At 44.2% G+C, this 25,507-nt stretch overlaps 1 protein-coding gene across 2 annotated transcripts in view; it reads right to left on the bottom strand.

Moving 5' to 3' along the window:
- The window catches only part of SCG5 (secretogranin V), a 54,751-nt gene extending 31,088 nt beyond the window's left edge, over positions 1-23,663 (bottom strand). For both annotated transcript variants that reach the window (XM_032623545.1, XM_032623546.1), the window contains exons 1-2: positions 23,553-23,663; positions 21,828-22,060 (exon numbers count right to left, since the gene is read on the bottom strand). In XM_032623545.1, the coding sequence (XP_032479436.1) occupies positions 21,828-22,053 (226 nt within the window). In that variant the 5' untranslated portion in view covers positions 22,054-22,060; positions 23,553-23,663. The remainder of the gene's footprint in view (positions 1-21,827; positions 22,061-23,552) is intronic.
- Between the last annotated feature and the right edge of the window lie 1,844 nt (positions 23,664-25,507).

Genomic DNA, 25,507 nt, shown 5'->3' with positions numbered 1-25,507 from the left:
AGTTATTACCTTTTTTCTTTCTTTTTTGTTTTTGAATTGCAGCCTCAGGAGGAGAGGGCAGGTGGTGTGTGTGTTGGAGGGTTGGTGGGCAGGGGGAACACCGGGACTAAATCCTCCGCAAACATTTGGTATAGTTTTTCTGGCCTGTAGTTTTCCCATCTCACACACATATTCCCAACTTCTTCCTTTTGTAGCCACGTAATCTCTGCCTGGCGATGTTATTAAGAATAAAACAACATCGTCACACACTGTGGATGGGAATGTACTAGGATACAGCTGCTTCAGGACACAATCTGGCAGCTCTTCAGACGGTTCAACAGAGCTATCATATGACCCAGCAATTCCAGGTCTAGGTATATACCCAAGAGAAATTAAAACATACATCCACCCAAAACTCGTACTCAATGTTCATAGCAACATTATCCATCATAGCCAAAAAGTGGAAATAAACTAAATGTCCATCAACTTTAAAAAGGAATAAGACAACGTCAAAACCAACAAAAAATGCTTAGCTACTTACTGAGTATAAAATAAGTGCCAGGCACCATACCTGGAGCTAGGGGCCCATGGCATGCTGGAGGAGGCACAAAGTTGGTTGTCACAAAGCTGTGTGGAAAGTGGAAGCAGCTCCCACCAGGGAGGACAGAAGAAGGGCATATGCCATGCAACACTGAAGTCATAACTCACGCGTTTCTTCTGAACCTTGAAAATGGCAATCTTTCTTACCCACAAATGGTAACAGGAGTGAAGAAAGCATAATTCAAATTCATTCATAAATCCAGACTTACATTTTCAAATAGCCTTAAAAAATAATTTAAAAGATTTTTAAATGGCTTCAGCCTCCTCACCCACCTTACCAACCAAAATTTTAACTAGAACTACTGATGAGAAACAATTAAATTTCATTGTCTCTCTTTACTTGCAATAGTAGATAGCAGCTCTGTCCTATAGAAATATAACGAAAGCTACATAGGTAATTTAAAATTGTCTAGTAGTCTCATTTCAAAAAAATAAAGAGGAACAGATGAAGTTAAATTTAATAACTAGAAAAATGTATTCCAAACTATGCAAATTGCTATATCAACATGTAATCAATATAAAAAATGACTTATATATTTTGCATTCTTTCTTTCTTTCTTTTTTTTTTTTTTTTTGGTACTGCCTTCAAAATCTGGTGTGTAGTTTATATTTAGAGTACATCGCAATTCCAAGCAGCCATATGTCAAGTGTGTAGTAGTCACCCATGGCTGGGGTCTGTGTGGACAGCTCAAGTTCACAGAGGAGGTGAGGCATGGTGGGCAAAAGTGGAGGCTCTGCAGTCTGAATGCTTGAGTTTGAATCTTTGCTCCATCACACTACTGTATGACCTCATCTGTAAAATGAGAATACAAATAATGCCAATTTGAAGGGGTTGGTATGAGGATAAAATAAAAATAAAATAAATAAATAATATAAAAAAATCAAATAAATTTTAAAATAATAAAATAATTTAACAAATTTAATTTCAAACTAAAAAATAAAACAAATAATAAAATAAAAATATAAAAACTAAAAAAATAAAATATAGACCTTGTGAGGTTTTTTGCATGGATCTTGGCAAATATTAAGTTGTTGTAATTTTACAATACATGTGCTCCATACTTAAAAACTTAATGTGATCCTGGACAAGTTATCTTACCCCTTTAAATATTCATTTTCCTTTTCTGTAAAACAGAGGTGATAATAATACTTCATTAAGAAGATTAACTTGTACAAACATAGCACTTAATAAATATTCGTTTCTTTCCCCTTGGATTCAGGTGTCAACAAACAGAGAAATAGTCAAAGGGCCAGCACAGTTGGAACAGAGGTAAACGGGCCTGGGTAATTGGCAAACTGGATCGTCACAAGGTACCTGCGACAGGCAGGCATCTAGATGGTTCCAACCTACCTCGGGCAGTTTGAGAGTGCCCACGAGATGTGCTTCTTTTGTAATCCCTGTACTAGAAGCCATCTAACAACAAGCAGGCTCACTGTTTCATAGGCTGATGGAGGATGGATTTGCATCTTATATGATACGTCGTTATGTATGCCCAATTCAACAGACAGCCATTCGGTATTTTAAAGCTACAGCCATGACTTGGTTCTCTTGGTGTTAATAAGAAGAAAAACAAACTATTTAGTTACTATATAGTTCAAAATCTCTATTGGTAATGGCCTTGACTGCTTTCCTACTCCGAGCCTTGTTTTTTTCATATTTAATGTCTTATACGAGATTTTGAGAAGGAAAACTTAAAAATTTTAATTAGAACCATATCCTAAATATCCTTCTGCTCCTCTGCATATTTGTTTATTTTTTCTTAGGATTGATTTGTTAAGAGTTTTGGAATTACCGGAGAAGAGCTTTTGAGGATGTTTGAAATCCATGATTCAAAACAGGGAAGGTCACAAGAGTGATGGGATTGGTTATGACACCAGAAGGATCCAGCCATTCCTCAAACCAGGGGCTCAGAACACTCCACCCTGCACTTCAAGGAGATGTTGTAAACCCTCCCAAGGTTTTAATGCCCCTTCGTGCTTTAACGTTCCAGAAGGCTCATTTCTGAATAATAATAAAACTGCCACGAAAAACAAAGTGAGCTTTGGATGATACCAAGGGCTCAGCCATTTCTCCCACCAATGGAAAGGGAAATTTCGATAAGACACGAACAGTACTTGATTTTACCTAATGGGACTCACAGCTCTGACTCCTTCCTTCTCTAAGAATTCAATAAAACTAAGTGTAACAATAAAAAATGAAATAAAACAAACATCACAAAAACACCCTCCACTAAACTAGGTCCCCTCGTGACCCTAGATTTATCTCTGTAGCCATGTTATATCTTTCAGAAAGTGGCAAAAACCACTCTTTTTTTTTTTTTAAATACAGGAGTTAATGCTGATATGATCAATTAAATAAAACAGAATTGGGCACAGACAGATGCCTTACCAAAATGGAAATAAATATCCTGAGAATCTGCATAGAGATTATTCAAGATACTCATGTTATTCTAACTACTTCAGTGGCATCAGGCACAGTTTTAGGGAGAAGGGGCCCTGATGAATAAATGTACTTTTAATTCATTTAAAGGCAGTGATTTGAGATTTAAGGGACTTTGGGGTGAGTTGAGGAGGGGTGTGCAACCACAGAAATGTCATTTACACCATGAAAAGCTTTTCATCCAGAAATCCCAAGGGTTTTACTTATGTTGATGTCTATTCCCCACCTGATAGAGGCAGAAGAATGATTACGAGAGGAAGAAGGGTCTCTGAGACCCAAATTGGAGGCACAGATAGAGGCTGGGTTTCCTTAGGCATCCCTGGCCCAGCCCACAGTTGTGAAGAAATTGTTATGGATTTATTATTATGCTTTGGAGCCTCATCTCCTAAGTGAGACTGTAGCCTCCTTACCTCTCTCTGTCCCCTTCAGTATTTTTTTTGGCCGCACAGCTTGTGGGATCTCAGTTCCCTGACCAGGGGTTGAACCCAGGCCACGGCAGTGAAAGCCCAGAATCCTAACCACTAAGCCACCAAGGAACTGCCCCCTTCAGTATTCTTTACGTACAGCAGCTATTCAAGACATATTCGTTGATGGAATGGCCTCCGTTCTGTGAGACTGGAGGTAACTAAACGGTTCTCAGCAGGTTATGTGTTATTTATACAAACAAAAAATTCTAGCAGAACACACATGACTAGTTGCTATAACTGCTCCTAGAGGTGGATTTACAGTGAAGTGAATGAAGCTGAAGATTCAAAACCTCACATTTTCATAAACTGCTTCCAAGGCCCTGGACCTAATTTTGTAATTTGGTGTTATTTGCCCTAAAGAGGGTTTCCAAATTACATAAGCTTCAGGCCTCACAAAGCTTGGATCTTCTCTGAGCTGTTCTTAAAAGCCTTCCATGAATACCACTGTGGAGTTTTTATCTGCCATTATTTTAACTCCTACTTATCCAAAGCAAATATAAATCAATTAGCTCTGGAACCATGGACAAATTAGGCCTGGGTTTCCTCGCTTCTGAAAATGACAAGCAACTGCATAGGATTTTCCTCAAGTCCCAAAAGAGAGAGATGCGGAGAAGGTACAGTGGGAAAAGAAGGCCGCAAAGGACCTGAGCCCCCAGCCCCAGTCCCCGCTGCACTGCTAACAGCTGGTATGTGACCTTCAGGGAGGAACTTCACCTCTCCAGACCACAATTTTCTCCACTGTGAAACGAGGCAGGTGGACAAGATGCTCTCTGAAGCCCCATCTTGTCCTGTGCTTCCAATACCCTAATTTATGCCGTAGGCCACACCTCTCACCTACTCTCACCAGATGCTCACAAGAGCCCCAGGGAGTATTCAGTGGGGTATTCTGGTGAGCTTCTGGCTTCTAATTCAGTGTTCTTTCTGCTACACCCCACTGCAGACATTTGCCAGCCGAACAGTAAATAAGGCAGATGTCACCGGCTTTGATGGCCTTCAAAAAATGCGCTGTTGTCATGCCGAGTCAAAGATGACGCTCTGACATGAACCAGCCCCGTAGCGTGTGGACGTGGTGATCACAAGCGTGCAGCTCCCTTCCCACGAGAGGCAGTGGATTTGAAGCTGCAGCTGGTACAGCTGGTCTGCAGGGAAACGTCATTTTTTTTTCTCATGCCTCCATTCCAAACCAGGTTTCATTTTCTCCATTACTTGACTGTCCATTGCTGACAGCTGGACAATCATTGGAATCACCTGGGGCACCCAAAAAAAAAAATCCTCAGCAGCCCCAACTCCCCAGAACTACCAAATTCACATTCCTGGAGATATTGGGGGCCAGGGATCTTTAACTCTAAAAGCTTCCCAGCTGATTCTGATTACCCAGCGGGTGAGAATATCGCTGTTCTCGGTAGTTTTCTCTATCTTAACAGGCCTGGAAATGTCACAGCACTTGAAACAGTCTATCCCGCTACTCTGATGCCCCTTGTTACAAAGTCAGCTGGGGCAGTGTTGGCTGGGACAAGTAATAGCAGCCAGAGAACACCCCTATCACAAAAGACACACATTGTACGATCCCGTTATATGAAGTGTCCAGAGTAGACAACTCCATAGAGTAGATTAGTGGTTGCCAGGGGTTGGGAAAGGGGAATAGGAAGTAAAGGGAGGGGATGAGGCGGGCAGAGATGGAAGGAGTGGTGCTGGCTAAGGGGAATGGGGTTTCTTCTGGGGATGATAAAAATGGTCTAAAGTTGACTGTGGTGATGTGAATATGCTGAAAACCATTAAAATGTATGCCATAAATGGGTGAATTGTATGGTATGTGAATTATATCTCAATAAATATATAAGTAAATAACCAGCCCTGGGCTTCCCTGGTGGCGCAGTGGTGGAGAATCTGCCTGCTAATGCAGGGGACACGGGTTCGAGCCCTGGTCTGGGAAGATCCCACATGTCGCGGAGCAACCAGGCCCGTGAGCCACAACTACTGAGCCTGCGCGTCTGCAGCCTGTGCTCCGCAACGAGAGGCCACGACACTGAGAGCCCCACGCACCGCGATGAAGAGTGGCCCCCGCTTGCCACAACTAGAGAAAGCCCTTGCACGGAAACGAAGACCCAACACAGACAAAAATAAATAAATAAATTAATTAATTAAAAGAAGATTCAACATTTAAAATAAAATAAAATAAAATAACCAGCCCTAACCTTCCCTTCCTCCTCTGCACACACACATAAACACACACCCACACACGTACCATGCCAACTTGTGATCACTGGCAGGTTAATCACAAACACCCAACAGGTGAATGTCCTCCGTGTTTGGCATTCAGCCGCCTTATCACCTCACTCACCTGTGACCACTTGTTATGACCCTCCTCCCACCCTCCCAGACCAGATCCCAAATTGTCCCAGGCCAATGGCACCACCTGGTGGCCAACCCAGGAAATCTCTGACTAGGTATTTCTGAGCTACCTCCTCTCATTGTCTGAGGACCTCAGGCATAAGCCATTCTCTCGTTTTCTCCTGCCAACTTCAGGGTTCAGTTAATTCTCATTTAGGTAATCTCCAATTTATACACAAGCATTCCCTTCCATCTCTTCTCCCAATCCTTTCCCAGAGTCCAACCCTTCAACTGCTGCTAAAAAGCTTAAGGAACTTCAGTTATAAGCCTTCACTGTGAAGAAGGCAAAATCTGAAAGTGGTTAGTCACAGTCCGATCTAATAAAGAACAACGCACCTTATTAACAAATATTTTGGAGAATATGAAAAGCAAATAGCTACATAATAGATGGAAAGATGGTCAGTTTTGCTGGTAATCAAATAAATACAAGCTGAAACAATGAGTGTCATTTTTGCCTGTCAAAAGATTTTAAAAGGTAATACTTATAGTTCACAAGGGAGACAAGATTCCCACAAACAGAGGAAGAGAGAGCAGCCCTATTACTCCAACATTTACAGAAATCAATCTGACAGTAGGTAGGAAATGGAGCCTAAAAATATGCATGGAGCTTGACCCAATTTTTCTTTTCATAGAAATATATACCCTAGAGAATTTATCAGGAGTCTACACAAAGATTCATATGCAAATATGATCACTGAAACAATGTTTTTGATGGGGACAAACTCTAAATGTCCTGTATTTGGGGAATACTTAACTGAACGTGGGATAAACATATAATAGAATATAATTCAGTTACTAAGAATAATTACAGTGATTTTTAAAAATGATAAACAAAAAGGCTCTTGATATCATATTAAGTATAAAAATCCAGATTAAAATATTTACAGTATGGGGGGAGGGATAAATTAGGAGGTTAGAATTAATGCATACACACTATTACATATTAAATAGATAACCAACAAGTACCTGCTGTACAGCACAGGGAACTATACTCAGTATTTTGTAATAACCTATAAGGGAAAAGAATCTGAAAAAATATATATATGTATGTATAACTGAATCACTGTGCTGTACACCTGAAACTAACACGACATTGTAAATCAACTATACTTCAATAAAAAAATATTTACAGTATGATTTTTAAAAATTACATATATATGCATAGAAAAAGAGACTGGAAAGAAGCACAATAAATGTTGAAAGTAGGTATCTCTCCGTGGTAAGACTGTAAATAATTTATTTTCCAAATCATCCACAGTGGCCTTTATTACTTTTTTAAAATTACTTTTATAATAAGAAAAATTACTGTAAATATAAGTAGTCCATACCACCTAGAGAGTCTTTAAAGGTACCCCAAATTTCCTTCTGAAATGTGCTGCACCAGGAAAAATAAAGCCTGCAGAGAAGTGGTTCTCCACAGGGGGCGATGTTGACCCACAGATGACATTAGTTCTGGTCGTCACAAGTCAGGGAGTTCTGCCGGCATGTAGAGGGCAGGTGCCAGAGATGGAGCCCTCACAGCAGAGAAGTCTCTGGCCCAATGTCACGGGTGCTGAGAGTGAAAACCCTGCTCTCAAGTCAAACTCACACGATTTGAATCCAGACCTGTATCTGTATCCCCCTTAGCTGGTCAGTCCTGGCCAATTACTCACCAACTCTGCACATCAACTTGCCCTTGTGAGAGAGCAGCATCTGCATAAGATTTCTGAGGGCAAAAGTAAGCATGTATATATATATATATATATATATATATATATATATATATATGGTGTCTGGCACATAGTAGATGCAAAATAAACATTAGTTCTCTTCCCCTAGAACCACATTTAAAGGAAAAATACTATTACGTATTCAATTTTGTGTTTCCTTTTGTTAGGTATTATAAAAAGAGAGCTTCTTAACCTTTTAACTAACCTCAATTACCTTTTTCAAACGTACATTTGGAGTCAAGTCAGCTTTGATGTGCTCTCCCCAGATTCTAGAGCTTTAATATCAGGTTGATAGGATGAAAAAAAGTGAATTCTTGAATCTACCAAAAACTCATGGAAGCAAATGTTCTAAGTACTGGGGCTAATGTAGGTGAAAAGCTGATCTTCTGTCCTGACACTGCCCACTGGGTCCACCCTGGGGTCTGGAGGGGGACACAGGTCACCAAAGGACACACAGGTGTTGCGTGTGCATCTCTGCTTAAATCGGAGGGAGGCTGACGGTCATCACGTGCTCTCCTCGGTGCTGTAAGTGGGGGTGAGGGATGAGATCTGACTCATCTTGGACCACAGATGAAGGCTCTGAAGCAGGGTGGGGAGGCCTGGGTGGGTAGGCGGGCTGCAGAGAGGGTTGCGTGGGTACCAGGTACCGATAGCTTACTCTGCTCAAGGCCTGGATCTGGAGAGCTGGGAGGAGCTGACCACTTCCTGCCTGCAGGCACGTCTTGCACAGCCCAGACCCCCAGGCTCCACAACTCTGCCTGTAAAAAGAAGCCAGAGGCGCTGACCTGGCTCCAGAGTGCTGTATACAGACCCAGTTCAATGAGAACCAACTGCCAAAAATCCTCTTCACTGACCCCATGTGAAAACAAAGAATCCTTCTGATATTAGTAAAATGCATCATTTACCATCAGAAGAACTGCTCTTTTACCCTTCCCTTCGGAAACATGTTCAGGCAATAGCACCTGCACTGTTGCCATATTTTTGCACACTCCAGCGACCAAGGGCTATTCAGAGTCTGGACAAACTCAACAAGTGGTCCTTCCCGTCAAATGCTGAAGGATTAAAAAAAGAAGGCAGGCAAGCAAGAGACTGGAGAAGCGACCCGCTGGTTCAGTTCAGGAGACGGGTGTCTGCGGTAGTTTACAGCAAAGGGACTCCTCCCAGCAGGCCCAGCCACTCTTGCTGCTCAGGTGGAGAACGTGAGTCACTCACATCTCGTCCAAACCGTGCCAGGCTTGTTGACACAGGCCTGCTGAGCTCTCGGACCAGGAAGGTCCCCTAGGCCTCTACAGGGCAGGCCACTCTACTGGACTGACCATCTCCCCAGCCACAATCTGTCTCACGCAGATAAACTCGGACAGGCCTCCGGGGGAGATGGCCAGTAATGCCCCGAGCCTGTCACCTTGGTTGTTTCCAGCCCTGGGGGGAGTATCACCCTGCTTTGCTCAGGCCAAACACCATGCCAAAGTTCTCACTGCACGGTGTGCCACACCCACTGGGCACCAGCGTCCTCTGAAGTGCTGGGAGGGGTCAGCCTCTGGCCACCTGAGAGCTTACGATCTAGTGTGTCCAACACAGAACAGGTGGAGCAGCTAGAGGAAAGAGCTGGTCCACAGACCATCCAGCCTGTGCTGAGCACGGTGGGAGGCACGCTCCCTCGATTCTCTCTCTGACGTCCACACGTGCTGAGTGACTGAAGCAACACCCACCTCCGTCCCCCGAGATCCCAATGGTGTTGGTGCCTGATGCGCACGTATCTGACCAAGACACAGAGAAATACCCCACCCACCTCCCACCTAAAACCACCACCACCGCCGTTGTCAGCCAGGCTCGGGGCAGCCTTTTTATCTGCAAGGAGACAGAGGAGGGTGCAGGACACTCTGCAGAGAAGGGGGACAGGCAGAGTCACACGCACCATGTACCCCTGTCCCCGGATGCTCTTAAGTAGAAAAACTCGGTGACAACCCTCAAAGTGACCAGCTTTCCTGTCACCTCCCCTCCACCCCTAACCACCCTGCACTCAACACATTCTGGATAAAATGTCTATTTCTTCCCGCCTCCTCCTGCCTGAACCTGAGTCCCCATGATCCACAAGATCCTTCCTCAAGGAAGCCCAGCTCAAGTTCAACTGACCTGCAGCGTTTTTTTTTTTTTTTTTTTGCGGGGTTGGGGGGTGCGTAGGGCAACGCCTTACCTCCCCTCGGAGCTCCTGCGTGGTGACTGTGAGAGCCACATTCTGGACTCTCAGCTCCTATCCCAGCGTGTGGAAAGTGTGCATTTCTGTTTTTATGTCCCTTTCCCTCACCTAGACTTCAAGCTCCTCAGACAAGGGCTGCTATAGTCACAGTTAAGAGAACACGGGCCCGGCCGCTCCCCTGCAGCTCCGCGGATACCAGTCTGTATCACACCCATTTAACTGACCCACTCCACTGGAGCAAGTGGGTGTATGAAAATACAGTTTATCATTCCTGATCTTGCGTGTGTTTTCTCATTCTCACCCCTCTGGAGCACTGACGGAAAATGCATTCGGGGATGGGGTGAGGGGAAAGGCAGTCTAGTCCTGTTCCGTCCCCGATCCTCGGGAAAACTACCCAATTCCTCAGGTCGGAGTTTAACTTTTACTAACAGGCTAAGAGAAGATAATGACTGACTCTTATTTCACAAAGATCCTATGTAAAAAAATTAGATGTGTGTTGGTTGGTTTGAAAATGTATCAAGGTTACAGCACCTGGCATGCGGTAGGCACTCAGTAATTACTTATGGAGTCAGTAAAAATGGAAATGTGTTAGATGATATTTTGATAGGATGCATGGTTCAGGGAAGCATACTGATCATGGCCTGCTAGTCACGCCAGCACGTGGACAGTCTGCTCTCAAGCGACTGAGAACACGCTTTCCAACCCGTCTGCACACCATTCTCACACCAGCATCTCCTACATGCACACAAGCGTGCTTCGCTCTTGGCTCGGCAGCTGACTAAACAGTCAGTCCTCTTGACTTTTAAGATGTTTCTATAACCCATGTCATGGCCAAACACAGGACATATAGTCATAAGGATAAGAAATAGAACAGAGCATGGTTGGGTACGGAAAAATTGCTATTTACTGGTTTTTAGGAAGCATCTCTCTTCACTATAGTCACATGTTCCTAACTCTTAAGGTCAACACTAGTAGAGCACTTCATAGGACTGGGGGTGGGGGGATTGGGGGGGATGGGGACAGTACTGGTTCCTCCAAAGTCTTACATGCAGCTATGGTGGGCAGTTTCCCCAGGCCAAGCCTAGGAGGACACAGGGAACAGGGAACATAGGATATGACCATAGACATGACCATCTTCCAGCCCTGAAGCCATTTATACCTAGAAATATACATGGTAGAATGAAACAGGTAATGACCATGACAACAATGCTTCCCATATGAGTAATATCTCATATTGTCCCAAACACTTTTATATGTATGATTTAACCTGACTGCTATATCATCCCTGTGAGATGGCCTGGGTAGCTTACCTCCATCTTCAGACTGGGAAACGAAACTTCATAGAGTTTAAGGGACTTGCTTAGTGCCACAATGGCGGGTCTGAGCCAGGACTCAAACCCCTGGGCTTCGAGCCTCGGTGCTTTTCCTGCTACACCACGTGATGTTCACCTCCCCCACCATCCACACCACGTGCCCCTTCTGCCACTCCAGTCCCATAGCACACCATGGGTAAAAGTCACACTTAGTTTTCATCGTGGTGCCAAGCTGTGGTCTGCTAAACCCTCCCAGCCGGCTTTCACAGCTTGCTTTATGAACCGTGGTGCCCAAGGTATTTGCATCAATTTGTTCCAAGAGGGCAGTTTGTCGGAAAATTTGCTTTCTGAAGCTTCACGTCCCTGAAACACCATCTGCCCCAACCCGCCTGTGGTTTACCACGACTCCCAGCATCATAACAGCTTCTCAGCTAAATATCACAGGATTAGCCAAGTCTACGGGGATGGAAGACAGCTGGTTGGAGAAATTCAGTCAAACCTAACACAGCTGGCTTGCCAACTAGATCGAAAAGCTCAAGCTGTGTGATTGTGGGCAACTTGACACTTTTTTTTCACTGTTAGAAAGGTTATATCAAACGAGACAGGGTTTGGGAAAGTAGTTTTGCAAACCATGAAGTATTATATAAGATTTTGTTACCACTATTCCATTTCCCATATGTGTGTGATCTGCTTTGTCCATTATCTGTGGAAATCATGTCCTGTGGTGACTCAGAACGCTGCTATTGCCTTGCCCTGTCTCCAGATGGCAAGTCTCAGGTGACGAGGTCCCAGCTTGAACCTGCTCTGGGCTTCAGATAGGGCAGCTGTGTCTGAGAGGACACCAGCCAGAAGCTATTTGCAGGAGGAACTGAGATGCCTCCTGGGGAAAAGCTCAAACCAAAGGAAGGAGGAGTCTGGCCCACAGACCCTGAGGCACGGATAAGTCCTGCCTTTGTGGTTAGTGGGCGGGGTGGGGGAGGGATTGTTAACCCCTACGGTGCCTGATGCCTAGTTAGGTTTCTCTCCCTGTGCAACCTCTCCTGTGATCTATGGAGAGCAAGGTGGGGGGGCTGGGTGTTGCTGGAAACAGTGAGAAATAAAATGGAAAGCTCTGTTTTCCTAAAACTCTCCAGGGTTTAGGGGCACACTGACGGGGTACACTGACAGGGCTCCCCATGCCCTCACCACCCAACACTTTACGACAGGCTCCCTGAGGTTGTAACAGCTCAATGCTCTGTGTTCAGAATCATACGTGGATTTAGGGCACTTTGCAGGAGCTGAGGTCCTAAGTGAGTAGGTGGGAGAAGAGCCAGTGAATTTTAAATTATTAGGGTTAAAATGCTCGAAATAGGGAGTTCCTGGCGATCCCGTGAATCCACTGCAGAGGGCAGGGGTTCAATCTCTGGCTGGGGAACTAAGATCCCACAAGCCGCGTGGTGTGGCCAAAGAAATAAAAAAATAAAAATAAAATAAAATGCTCAACATATAGTTATAGGCTGGATGATCTTGACTGATCTAACTCTAGTTTCACCTGCTGGCATCTCAGAGGTCAATGGTGTTTCCAAAGAGCAAATACAGTGAGAGGTTCTTTCAAAAGATATTTTGTGAGCATCTATTATGTGCCTGGCCCTGTCTAGGCTCTGCAGATACAAAAAGCAGGGCAGACATTGTGTCTGCTCCTGCAGATCTTACAGTCTGGTGAAAAAGGCAAGCAGCAACCTCATCATAAATGCCAATTCACAGGCAGTCTATATAGAGCAGCAAATTCAAAGAAAGATCAATAATGAGCCCAGGAACAAGGATCATCCTTAAAGATAAACCTACTTCCCCAGTTTGGTCCAAGATCAAGCCTGTCCTCAACCACACCATTAATCAACTAGCGTAAGAAGTGTACACCAGGGTCCAGCTCAGGCTCTGAAACACATTCAAATACTAGCTGCAACCCTGGACAAGTCACTTCTCTGACCTTCTGCTTCCACATCTGTAAAATGTGGCAAAGAATGAATACCTGCCCTCCTTGCCTGAATCAAGGAAGCAAGTGTGAGGGGCAAACATGAACTTCACAGCATCCCGACATACTTCTGCCTCTTCCCTTTTTTCCCAGCTGAGGAAAGACCTAAATCCAGGCCTCCATCTGAGCTCCCGGTTTCATCTCCCACCTCCCCAGGAATGTTCACCCCTCAGTCATCTGCTCTTCATCTCACATCTTTAACTCTCTCTTGGGTCTTGCCAATTAGCACTTCAACAAGTGCAAATCTCTAAAACAACCACCTACACAGAAACCTTCCTCATCTCTACATCACCAGCCCCCCAACCTTCCACAACTGTTACTCATTCTTCTCCCCACTACCCGACATTCTGGAACAGATGTTTATATCGTGTCTTCTCTCCTGTTTCCTGCACTGTGGTTTCTGGCCCCACTACTCTGCAGAACCCGTTCTGCCCAAAGACCCCCGGGAACTTCCGTGTTGCTACACACAGTGTACACTTCACACACAATGGTCCTTATTTCACACGGCCTCTCTGCTGACTTTGACAAAGGTGACCACTGCCCCTTCCTGAGACACTCTCCTTGTTTACACTGCACATCACTGGTCCTCCTTAATGCCCAATCGTTCTTGGTTTCCTTCACAGATCCTTCTATCTGGCCCTGCAGACTCAGTCGTCCGGGCCTTTTCTCAGGTGTCTGCTCTTCTTTTTTTTTTTTTTTTTTTTTGCGGTACATGAGTCTCTCACTGCAGTGGCCTCTCCCGTTGCGGAGCACAGGCTCCGGACGCGCAGGCTCAGCGGCCATGGCTCATGGGCCCAGCTGCTCCGCGGCATGTGGGAACTTCCCGGACCGGGGCACGAACCCGTGTCCCCTGCATTGGCAGGCGGACTCTCAACCACTGCGCCACCAGGGAAGCCCCTGCTCTTCTTACTTGATACCCACCCAGGTAATCTCATCCATTTCTATGGCATCAGCTGCCACTAATATGGGGATGACTCCCAAACCCCTTCCTTTACCCAGACAGCTCTCCTGTGTCAGATACATCTGAGTGCCTTCTGCACACCTGCACCTGGATGTCCCAGGGCACCTTAAACACAACAAAGTCATCATTTTCATCTCCTTATCCTCCCCCCGCCACCAGAAAAAAAAACACAGACCTCCCCCTATTCCTTTTCAGTTTCTTATCACTAACCATGCAATTGCCTAAGACAAAACACTGGAAATCATCCAGGGAAATTTTAAGGATTTGAGTTCAGGGTGGTCTCAACGGAACCCCAAAGGACATGGGCCAAACTGGAGGCCCTGGTCCACTGAAAGACAACCCTTCAAGCCCATTGCTCTCATTGGCTCTCCCAGGATGAGGATAACCTAGAGAGATTTTAGTCAGGACACCCGGGTCAAGAGTCAGCCCCACCCCTTCCTCCAAATGCCGAGAGAGGCTAGCCTGAAACTGAGAGGCCCAGGTAGGTTGTTCAATATTAACAACTCTTCCCTCCAACCTTCAAATGGGAAGCAACCATTGCCACCCTGTGGCCAAGTGGAGGCACTACGGCTCCTTTACGAGGCCAAAGGTTGGCCAAGTAGAGACTCCTTAGGATGTGCCCCTTCAAATAGACCTTATCTTACAAAGACTCTCCCCCGATATTTATTAAGAAAATAATCTTGGTTCTCTTTATTTTAAAATAAGAAAGATGAAGCCCAAAAGTTAGTGTTATAAAAAGGAATTTTGATATTTTTAGGTTTGGCAATACTGGTTTAAATTTAATCAGGATCCATCAAGTGGCTTGGTATCTGGGGTTATCGTGTGGTCTAGAATGGTGGGGAAAATGAACCAGTGGTATTGAGGAGACCCTCTTTTACCTGAGGCTGCTATTCTGAGGACTGAAGCATGTTTTCCGGTTGGATTCATCAAAAGCTAACATTAGTGTCAGCTGGCAGAGCCACTTCTGATTCCCACGCATCTCTATCCCATAGCTAATGGCTCTCTGAATCAATCCCTTGGAGAGCTGGTGGCTTTGTTTGTTTCTGGGGATAACAGCAGTAGCCATTTAGCTATGTCATAGGGACCAATGAGCCACTTTGAGCTTGGAGGGAGGTGGGCACTGCTGACATACAAGGTGCACTGAAACACAGCCGAACTGCACTGCTCGCTGGGGGAGTCACCCAAAATAATATCAGGGAAAGCCATTCAAGACTGGAAGCGTGTTCCTGACATCCACAGAGAGGAGGCAGGCCTACATTCAGTTACTAACGGAACCCACTTGTGAGAGCGGGCTGAAGCCCCACTATGAGAAAACCAGGTTCCAGAACAGTCGCTGAGATCACACACAGCTAATAAATAGTATGGTTAAGATTCAACCCGTGACCACCTAGAGGGCTGGGGTAGGGAGGGTGGGAGGGAGACGCAAGAGGGAGGAGACATGGGGATATATGTATATGTATGGCTGATTCACTTTGTTATAAAGCAGAAACTAACACACCATTGTAAAGCAATTATACTCCAATAAAGATGTATTTAAAAAAAAAAAGACTCAACCCCGCTTTTCTTTACCATCCAAGCGTGTTTTCTTCTCTATAAAACAAGTTGGTGCCTGTTTGTCTTTACTTTATATTTTTGTTTTGCTTTGGGTTAAGAATTTACACATTTGATGACCATCCTTTAATAATATAGTCTCTCTCTCTTTTTTTTTTTTTTTTTTTTTTTCTTTTTGCGGTACGCAGGCCTCTCACTGTTGTGGCCTCTCCCGTTGTGGAGCACAGGCTCTGAGGCCACGGCTCACGGGCCCAGCCGCTCCGCGGCATGCGGGATCCTCCTGGACCAGGGCACGAACCCGTGTCCCCTGCATCGGCAGGCGGGCTCTCAACCACTGCGCCATCAGGGAAGCCCTATAGTCTCTCTTTTTCCCCAGACAGAAGATGAGCACAAACCACAACTCTCCATTAATTACTTAATGGTTAGCAATTCTCATGCTAGAAGATGTTTCTCATACAAATTTTTTAACTCCATGATTATTTTCTCTACACTATATGCAAGGTTATGTAAAATCAGTTAATTTGGGGGCAAAGTATGATTAATCCTCACAATGTTTATAACATCATCAAAAATCTTTACAATTGTAATTAAAGGAATACATTTATTTATGAAGTTTCAAAAAAGAAAAAAATAGAATTTACACATTTGAAAGATGCTCCTTACCAAGTCATGTTTAAGGTACCTACGGAGAAGTGAAAAATAACCTTCAACCTCTTAGGATGTTTTGGGCAAATGCTTCCTCCCCAGGGACCACTTAGAGCAGGTCAACCAGAAGGCTGGCTTAACAACGAGTGACTTAACAACCAGGAGGCTGTGTACCAGGTTTCAGGAATCCTCTATCTATTGCCTCAAGTCTAGTTGGCCCCCTGCTGGTTTCATTCCATAACTGCAAAAAGCCTTTCCCATTTCTCAATAGGCCCCTGTACAGAAGGTTCAAACCTTGCACCCTGGTGATCAGTCATAGTCAAAGTAAATAGACCTTTTGCCAAGCACATTATCACTGAGTTCCTGGCAGAAACCTCTAGGTAGATTTTTTGAAACACAGAACAGAAATGGAATATTTTCCTTGAACTGAAAGGAATAGAGTCTCAAAAGATCCAGAAGTCAAATAGAATTTATGTACTTATTGCTGCCAGATATACTTATTTTTAAAATATTTATTCAAATATAGATTCATTCTTCAAATATTTACCAAGTGCCTACTATGTGTCTGGGTATAAAGCAGTAAATAAAATAGCTATTGCCTCATGGAACTGCCATTCCAGTGGGGAGACAGACAATAAATAAGCAAGGAAACAAACATTCATTATAAATTTTTTAAATGCTATAAAGTTTTAAAAAAACAAAAGGGCTCTGTGGCAGAGAATGGGGGCCACTCAGAGAAGCCGGATAGGCCTCTCTGAGTGGATGACTTTGAAGCTGAGCCCTGCAGAGGAGGACAGGTATACGCAGAGTGGAAGGAACAGGTGAGAGCCTGGAGGAGGGAAGACACTGGTGTGGGTGTGGGGCTGCAGGGAGGTTGGGAGGGACGAAGGCAGAGTGCAGGTGAAACGGGCAAGGAAGTTGTTGGCCTTCACAAGCACAGCCTAAAAGGCATCTCAACATTAACCTGTGCAGGGCTTCCCTGGTGGCGGCAGTGGTTAAGAATCCGCCTGCCAATGAAGGGGACACGGGTTCAATCCCTGGTCCAGGAAGATCCCACATGCCGCGAAGCAACTAAGCCCGTGCACCACAACTACTGAGCCTGTTCTCCAGAGCCCGCAAGCCACAACTGCTGAGCCCGTGTGCCACAACTAATGAAGCCCACGCGCCTAGAGCCCGGGCTCCACAACAAGAGAAGCCATCGCAATGAGAAGCCCGCGCACCGCAATGAAGAGTAGCCCCCGCTCGCTGCAACCAGAGAAAGCCCGCGCACAGCAATGAAGACCCCACGCAGCCAAAAATAAGAAACAAAAAAAACAAAGAAAGTTCCTTTCCAGGATATCATGCCAGTATCCTGGCGTCACCCCTGGCTCCTCTCTGTTTTTCAGTTCCTACCTCTAACCCACCGGCAAATCCTATTGGCTCCAACTTCAAATATATCCATCCTCTGACCATACCTCGCCACTTCTCTAGCTGCCATGATAGTACACTCCTCACCTGGATTATTACCTTAGTCTCCTAACTCATCTCCCCCATTGCAGTCCTCCCTCCCTACAGAGTATTTTCAAGACAGCAGTTGGAGTGGTCCTTTTCAAAGGAAGGCTGATCACATCACTGTCCAAAGTCTCCAGCGGCTTCAGATACACGCTCAAAGGAAAAGCCAAAGTCGCTGTAGGACTGTAAGACCCTATGACACGATCTGTCCCCACACACCACCTCCCACCTCCCCTTCCTGCCCTTACCCCAGTCTCATCTCTTCCTGCGCTCCTGAGTCCTGGGCTACAGCCATACTAGCCTCCTTGCTCTAACCTTATGGCTTTCGCATTTGCAGCCCTCTCCATCTAGAAGGTCATGGATCACACAGCTGACTCTCTCAACTCTTATTTTTGCCTGTCTTCCCAGTGAGGAGTCCCCTGCCCCTATTTTGTTTCCTCCATCCCCCTCTTCTGCTTTATATTTTTATAGCACTTATGACCATTTGACTTATTACATATTTTACTTATTTCTTTATGTAATGACTCTATCTCCCTTGTCCTGCCAATCTTTCAGGTTCATGTTCATTTCTTCAGTACCTAAAACAGTACCTAGCGTTCAAAAAATGCTTGTTGACTTGACAAATGAGTGGTGAGAACAGTGGACTACAATGGACTAGGAGAGGACAGGAGGTCAGGAAGTACATTAGCATGTGTGGAAAGGCTGCTGTGGAAGAAAAATGGTAGAGTAACTCGAAGGGATATGGGATCAAAGGAGGAAATATTTTTTTAGCGGGATATATGACCCCAGTGACCTAATAGTAAGTTACACTGATGACTATATCCTATTTTAAAAGGAGAGTTTATAATGCTATGTTTGAGAGCTTATATACATCTTCAATAGTGAGATTAATCTAAGGATTATACAACTAATTAATCAGAGTAGACACAATAAGAGGAAATTGTCTTCCATGTGCCACTTATTAGACAATGAACAGCGCTGCATGCAAAGAATTGAAGAGTCCAGTAATAGTCACCTAAAATGACAATGATGATTCATTTAGAAATGATTTCATGGTAGAATAGCTGGAGTATGCTAAAACTTTACTTTTGTTTCTCTGAACTGGAATATTACCTGCTTGCAGGTGAAGAAATTTAAATCCTACCCCCAAGCTAAATGGAAGCTTCAAGAAGTAATTCACTCAAGGTCACATTACTGATAAATGATGGAGCTGCCGGTTAAATCCAGATATCTTTGGGAACAGTTTATGTTAAATGTGCATTAAAATTCACACCAGAATATATGTATGTATGTGTGTGTGTGTGTGTGTGTGTGTGTGTGTGTGTGTGTGTATATATATATATATATATATATCTCATATTCTTTCTATAAAAATTAGAAAGAAAAACTTTCTAACTTGGTCCTTCATAACAAAATACTAAAATAAATGTTGAAGGGATATGGAAGATACCCCATGTATCTGTCAGACACCTGGGAATTAGCATGAATGAATGTCAGCAGAGACAATGCAAATAAACGGATGAGTTGAAACAATCCTACACTCACATGAGAAAATATTAGACCACCCAATAAATTAAATGCCAAAGTCCAGGACAGGGAAAAATCCCAGGCTTATTTTGTTTCCCTGTTAGCTTGCACCCAGCTGGCAGAATTCTAAGATGACCCCCAAGATTCCCACCTACCGGTGTCCACGCCCTGCGTAATCCTCTGTCTTTGAGTGTGGGTAGGACCTGTGGGCTATCACTCCCTTGAAAACTGACAAAAGTAATGAGATAGTCACTCCTATAATTATATTGTATTATGATTAGCAGACTAAAGGGATATTCTCCCTCCAGATTTAAGGAAGTAAGCTGCCATGTTGTGAGAGGGTCAGTGGCTTACAACCAACCTGAGAGTGGCCTCTGAGAGCTGAAAGGGACCCTGCTGACAGCCAGCAAGAGAAAGGGGACTTTGATCCCACAACAGCAACAAACTGAATTCTGCCAACAACCTAGATGAGTTTGGAAGAGGACCCCAAGCTCCAGCCAAGACTGCATCTCCTGTCAACACTGTGATTTCAGCCTGATGAGACTGAGCAGGGGGCCCAGCTAACCCATGCCTGACTCCTGACCAAAGGAAACTGTGAGCTGATCAATGGGTATTGTGTTAAGCTGCTAAATGTGTGGTAATAGAAAACCAAAACACAAGCCGATATTCATCCCTTCCACAGACACTGAGGAGACCCAGCATGGCTATGACGTCACATTACCCCAAGGTAATAATGAAAGCAGTTTTTAATTCTGAATTGTTCTAATCCATGCTCTTTCACACCTCCAATGCCTTTTCACTTGACATTCCCTGATGAATTCCTATTCAAACTTCAAAACCCAGGTCAAATGTTGCTTCTTCAAAACAGCATTTCCTTACAGACACCCCCATCAACTCCCAAGCAGAATAAATTACTGTGTTCTTTACTTCCATGGCAGCAGCTTGCCTGTCCATCTATCAAAGCACTGGCCATGATACACCGTAATAACTTCTCCCGGCTCCCACCCCGCAAGACTGAGAAACTTTTAGGGCAGAGCTGCCTCAGTCTCCTGCATGGTGGCCGGCACAGAGCCGGTGCTGAATAGCTGGCTACTGAGTAAAGGAAAGGAGGCTGTGGATACACGTAGGCTGTTGATGCCCAGGGAGTTGCTGTTTCTTTTCCACACAGATGATCAGGCCTCCAGTATTAATGGAAACCTAGAAAGCCGTCTCCATGACAACAGCTGGGTGACTAATCAAGCACTTTTACTGGTCAAAAGGGCAGATATTTACTGTCTTGAAAGAGCTGGTCTGAAATGGGTATGTGTATTTGAAGCCAGAGTTGGCAGCAGATGCTGGAAAGGATTTAGATTCACCCCAGAAGGGGTGGTGTGAAGCTCTGTCTGATTTGTTCTGCCTCAAGCCCTGTGCTAGATTTGCATGCTTCTGATTCAAATCATCTGTGTTAATCCATTCCTGAAATCAAATGTCAGCCTAAATAGACAACGACTCCACAGAGTTAGTTTTACTCAATGGTTTAAAACTATGGGTAACAAGACAGAAATGAGAATCATATATCAACAATATCCATGGCATTCCCAGGACCCCCAAAGCAGATAGCTGTTTTAGAAAATTATAGACTCAGACAAAATTATACAAAATCAATGCACAGGAAATAGTATTTTCTGGGTGTGTGTTTTGACAAAACTCAGAGAAAGAATTCATGTTTTTCCTTAGGCCCCACTCCTGTGGGCAAACACTTGAAGTGCTCTTTTGTGTTCAGACTAAATGAACCATGCTACTGCTTTAGGGCTCCAACTCGGTGGAGAAAGAGAGCATTCAGAATCAGAGGGATACAAAGCAAGGCATGGAAATAAGGCACCTGCTCTTAAGAGCTGTTCATCACCACCTCATAAGAGCGATTCCAATTCTCTCTATAAGTAAATCACTAAACAAAAAAAGTATCACTTTCTAATAAGAGTATTACAATCATATTGCCAGAAACTTAGAGGAATTCAGGTGGCAAATGGTCTTATCACCCTAAAACAGTTAACTTAACATCTGTTATATTAAAAAAACTTTTTTTAAAGTTATTGACATAAACTCTTAACATCAGTACCTCTTTTGGTTCCCTTGGGTTTATCTGACATCATCCCTAAGAATCAAATCAGATCTTTTAGGTCCTATATTTTGAAGATCTTTTACAAATACTGGCTGGCAGTGGCTCAGAGGCAGCCAGCTGGGGACACAATTTCCCAAAGATCAGTTTGGGAGAAGACATGGGGTCTGGGTTCTAATCTTTTTTTAGTGATAATGCTAGATGCTCCTTCATTCACTTACTAAATATTAATGTACCAGATTTTGTGCTAGATGCTAGGGCTACAGCTGTGAATTAGATAAGGTCCCTGCCCTCACAGGACTTACATTCTCATGTGTATGTATGTATCTATATACTGTGTAGCATAAGAAGAAAGGGAAAACAGAAGGAGGAAGTAGAGTTTCTTCAATATGCATTAATTATTTTACTGCTAATGGAAACTGCAAACTGGCAGAACACAGTAAATACCTTCGATGCTCTGTGGGCCCACAAGGTTCATGGCCTGGTGAGCTGGATACTCTACCCGTGGCCTGGCAATGCCCAGCTGCTCCATCACACCATGGAGCAGCCTCTGGATATCTGTTTCTGAGACCCGGTCAGGGGTTCTCGGGCTATAAGCAGCTGTTGCAGTCCATCCAAATGTCAGCCAAAACACGAGGCCAGACAGCATGGTAGAAACCATCCTGGCAACCATTTTTAACCTGCAGAAAAAAGACCAAACATGTATCGATTGGCCACAACTGGCAATTGTGATGATACAATCATGTAATCACTCCAGGGAGTGATTCAAGGACCTCCCAGGAAGGGACTGCAATGAAAAATTCTTAAGGATTTGCTTAGGCCTTATGTGTCCACCCTAGCCAGGACATCAGCTGTGAGAAGGTATTAAAGAAACAGAATAGTCTGTCTGAGATAGCCAATTCCCTCTGTCCCCACATTCTTGGGAAGACTAGACTATAATGGCACTTCTCACTCATTTTTTATTGTCCTTACAGCTCCCTGGAAGCTCTGCATTACGCCTACCCCACCACTCTCTCCCTCCCTTAAACCAACAAAAACAAACAACAAAAAAATTTGCCTCAATTTTGAGAAAGGGAGAGGGAGAGTGACATCTTGACTTTTCTAGTCCTGGTGAAGAAAAGGCTCAGGGGAAGGAGTTGGAAGACACAAATGGTAAAGAAGCATAGAAAGCTTAGGCGTGGTACAAGGGAACATCAATACACACAGCTCAGGCCTGCCCTCTAATCTGGGAAGGATTCTTGCTGCACCACATTTGCCCAAGTTCGCTGGCAGGGCGAACTTGGGCAAATGCAACTTCCTTCTCTGCAAAAAGGGATGAGAAAAGCATCCGTCTTATAGGGTTACTCTGAGGTTAAGTGTGAGGGCACATGTAAGAGGACTGAAAACAATGCCAGACACACAGCCACCCAGATTGCTATTATTATGTTGGCAATATTGCCTTACTGTTCCGGAGGTTCGAATTTGGGGAATCGAAGGGTGATGAGAGAGAAAACAGAACAGGTGAAGGAGACTGAAGAAACCTAGTCTGGGGAGTCACCTGTCCTGAATGTTGGCTTCCACGCAACCAGAAGCCTGCAGAACAAGAGAACAAATATTCACGCAAATTCCCTCTGCAGCTGCTGAACGTTAGGGTGGAGACTGCAGGCAGTGGCTATGCAAACCCTCTTTTGACCACCCTTCTATGGGAGCGCGCGGAGGTGGGGGGCGGGGGGAGAAGGTGGTGGCGGCATGCATTTCTTCCCTGAAACCGAAATATTTATAATCCCCAATATCTACTTCTGTAAAGGAAAGGCTTTTTAAAAAGCCACTCAGATGTAAAACCCTGTACTACAAAGAGCTGAGACAGCAAAGCCTGCAAAATCTGACGAAAAAGGCCAGAGGCAGACACCAGCCTCTCCGGCCATCTCCATCTTTCCCTCCTCCGCTCTGAATGCAGGATGTCTTTGTTTCATTTACACCCCCAGCCAACAGCGTTCTGATTTGATCTCCTTCCTCGGTACTCTTTCCCTCTTATTTAGAGCCGAACCTCCGGTTCCCACACCCATCCTTTGTCTACCCCCAGCCTCCAGCTCAAGGATTTCAGCCCGACGCCCTCCCCCACTCCCGATCGTGAAGAGCCTGTTGGTCTGGGTGGGCGTCAGGAGGTCGAGCCGGCCTCAGCGCAGCACTCACCGAGCGGCAGCCGGAGGAGCCTGCTGCGGTCTGGGCCTCGGTGGGGGTCGGGCGCGAAGCGGGGAGATCTGGGTCTCTGGTGCGTCACCTCCCTCCTCGTCTTAGCCCCGCCCCGTCCCTCCTCCAGCAGGTGGAGGTCGCCTGGCCAGGACTCCCCAGAACTCAAACTCAGATGCTGGGGCCTTCCGTCCACGCATTCCACATACACATCTCACAGAGACCCTCTTCCTCTATCGACCCCTGTGTAAGTAATTAACCTTTTCTCAAGCAATTATCCAAACAATGTGCCAGATCGCCTCGCCATTTCTGTCTTTCGTTCTCAATAGCACACCTTCCAGCTTTTTAGAAGTGTTTTAGCTTGAAGAGAAAAGCAGCACTGGGGCAATAGAAGAGACAAAAGTTGAAGAGGCCTTAAGAGCTTTTAATGATGGCAATGATTAGGTAAATCATGAGGGCTTTCAGAAGCCTTTTCATTGAGCAGGAAACCTATGGGGATATTTAATACAAGCTGATAGAAATTTCCGTTAAAGTGATAAACCAAAACCACGTGAAAACCGCTAGGAATATTAGTTCTGAGAGCTACTTCTAAATTTCCACACCAACAACTATCAAGTAAGATTCCTTTTGCTGGAAGAGAAACCATACTCCCTGCACATTGCGGAAATGTATCCAGGTAGATCCAGAATACCTTCTGTAAAAGATTTATAGGGCAACTTTGAACATTTGAATTTTGTTCAAACACAAGAATTGAAATGGAAAACCATACAATGAATATAAGTACTTAAATTTCTTTCGTCAAGCCTGGGGATTGAGGGACTTCCCTGGCGGTCCAGCGGTTAAGACTCCCCCTTCCAATGCAGAGGGTGCGGGGTTCAATCCCTGGTTGGGGAGCTAAGATCCCATATGTCTCTGTGGCCAAAAAACCAAAACATAAAACAGAAGCAATATTGTAACAAATTCAACAAAAGACTTTAAAAATGGTCCACATCAAAGAAAAAATCTTTAAAAAAAAAAAAAAAAAGACTGGGGATGAGTAAAGTACCTGGAGGTCCAAGAATAAGTACCTTGAGGAGGTTAGAATCCAGAACTCTGTACATACCCTAGCTCCATTCCCCAGATCCATTATCATCTACAGCAACTTTATGCAATGAAGAGGGGGCCTGCAAAATTCATCCATGGCCTTTTGGTTTGAAGCCAACCTCCTTCCTGGCACCTTTTCTTCCATGGATGCTCTTCCGTTTCCAGCTTTTTGTTTCAGTGCATGCTAAATCAGCTGGACAAATATTGTCTATTGGTTCTAGGCTCAAAAGACCATGCTGGGGTTTAATAGTTATTATTCACACATACTGAGGTTCTATTCAATTCTGAATTTTAAATTAATGTTGTTTCACTGTTATATTCATTTTGTGCTTGGAAAAATGGAGAAGCCGTTATTACAATTTACCACCTTCGTGCTGAATGGAAATTTGACTGAAATACACTAAATTGTTTATGCTTCATATGAAATTTGATTTTCTAAAAACATCTATTATATGTCCTGGGCTTGATGATTTTCAAAATCCTATATCAAGTTTTTAGTGATTTTAGAAAATTGCCAGGCAGTCTATTAAGTTCTATGTATAAGTGTATTGTTTGTTGCTCATAATAATCAAATTAATATTATTAATTTATTTACTTGTAAGAACAAAGTAAAAATAGTTTTTGGAGTTACTACACATGTCCAGACACTTTAACTTTGTTAAGTATGTTTGTATATCATTTGATCAAATATCCCCATGAGATTGGTAACATTATCTCTATTTTTTATAAGAAAAAAATGAAAGCAGGAATATTAAATCAAGTCTAAAACTCAGCTTTCATGACTCTCCAATTACCTCATCTCCAAGGTTTGCACCTTCATAATCCTTTAATCTGTATTGCAGCTTTCAGCTAACAAAAAATGGGAGTGATATATG

Source organism: Phocoena sinus, chromosome 2 (assembly GCF_008692025.1).
Source record: "Phocoena sinus isolate mPhoSin1 chromosome 2, mPhoSin1.pri, whole genome shotgun sequence".
Lineage (NCBI taxonomy): Eukaryota > Metazoa > Chordata > Mammalia > Artiodactyla > Phocoenidae > Phocoena > Phocoena sinus.
This window is presented reverse-complemented; position numbering and strand designations above follow the sequence as displayed.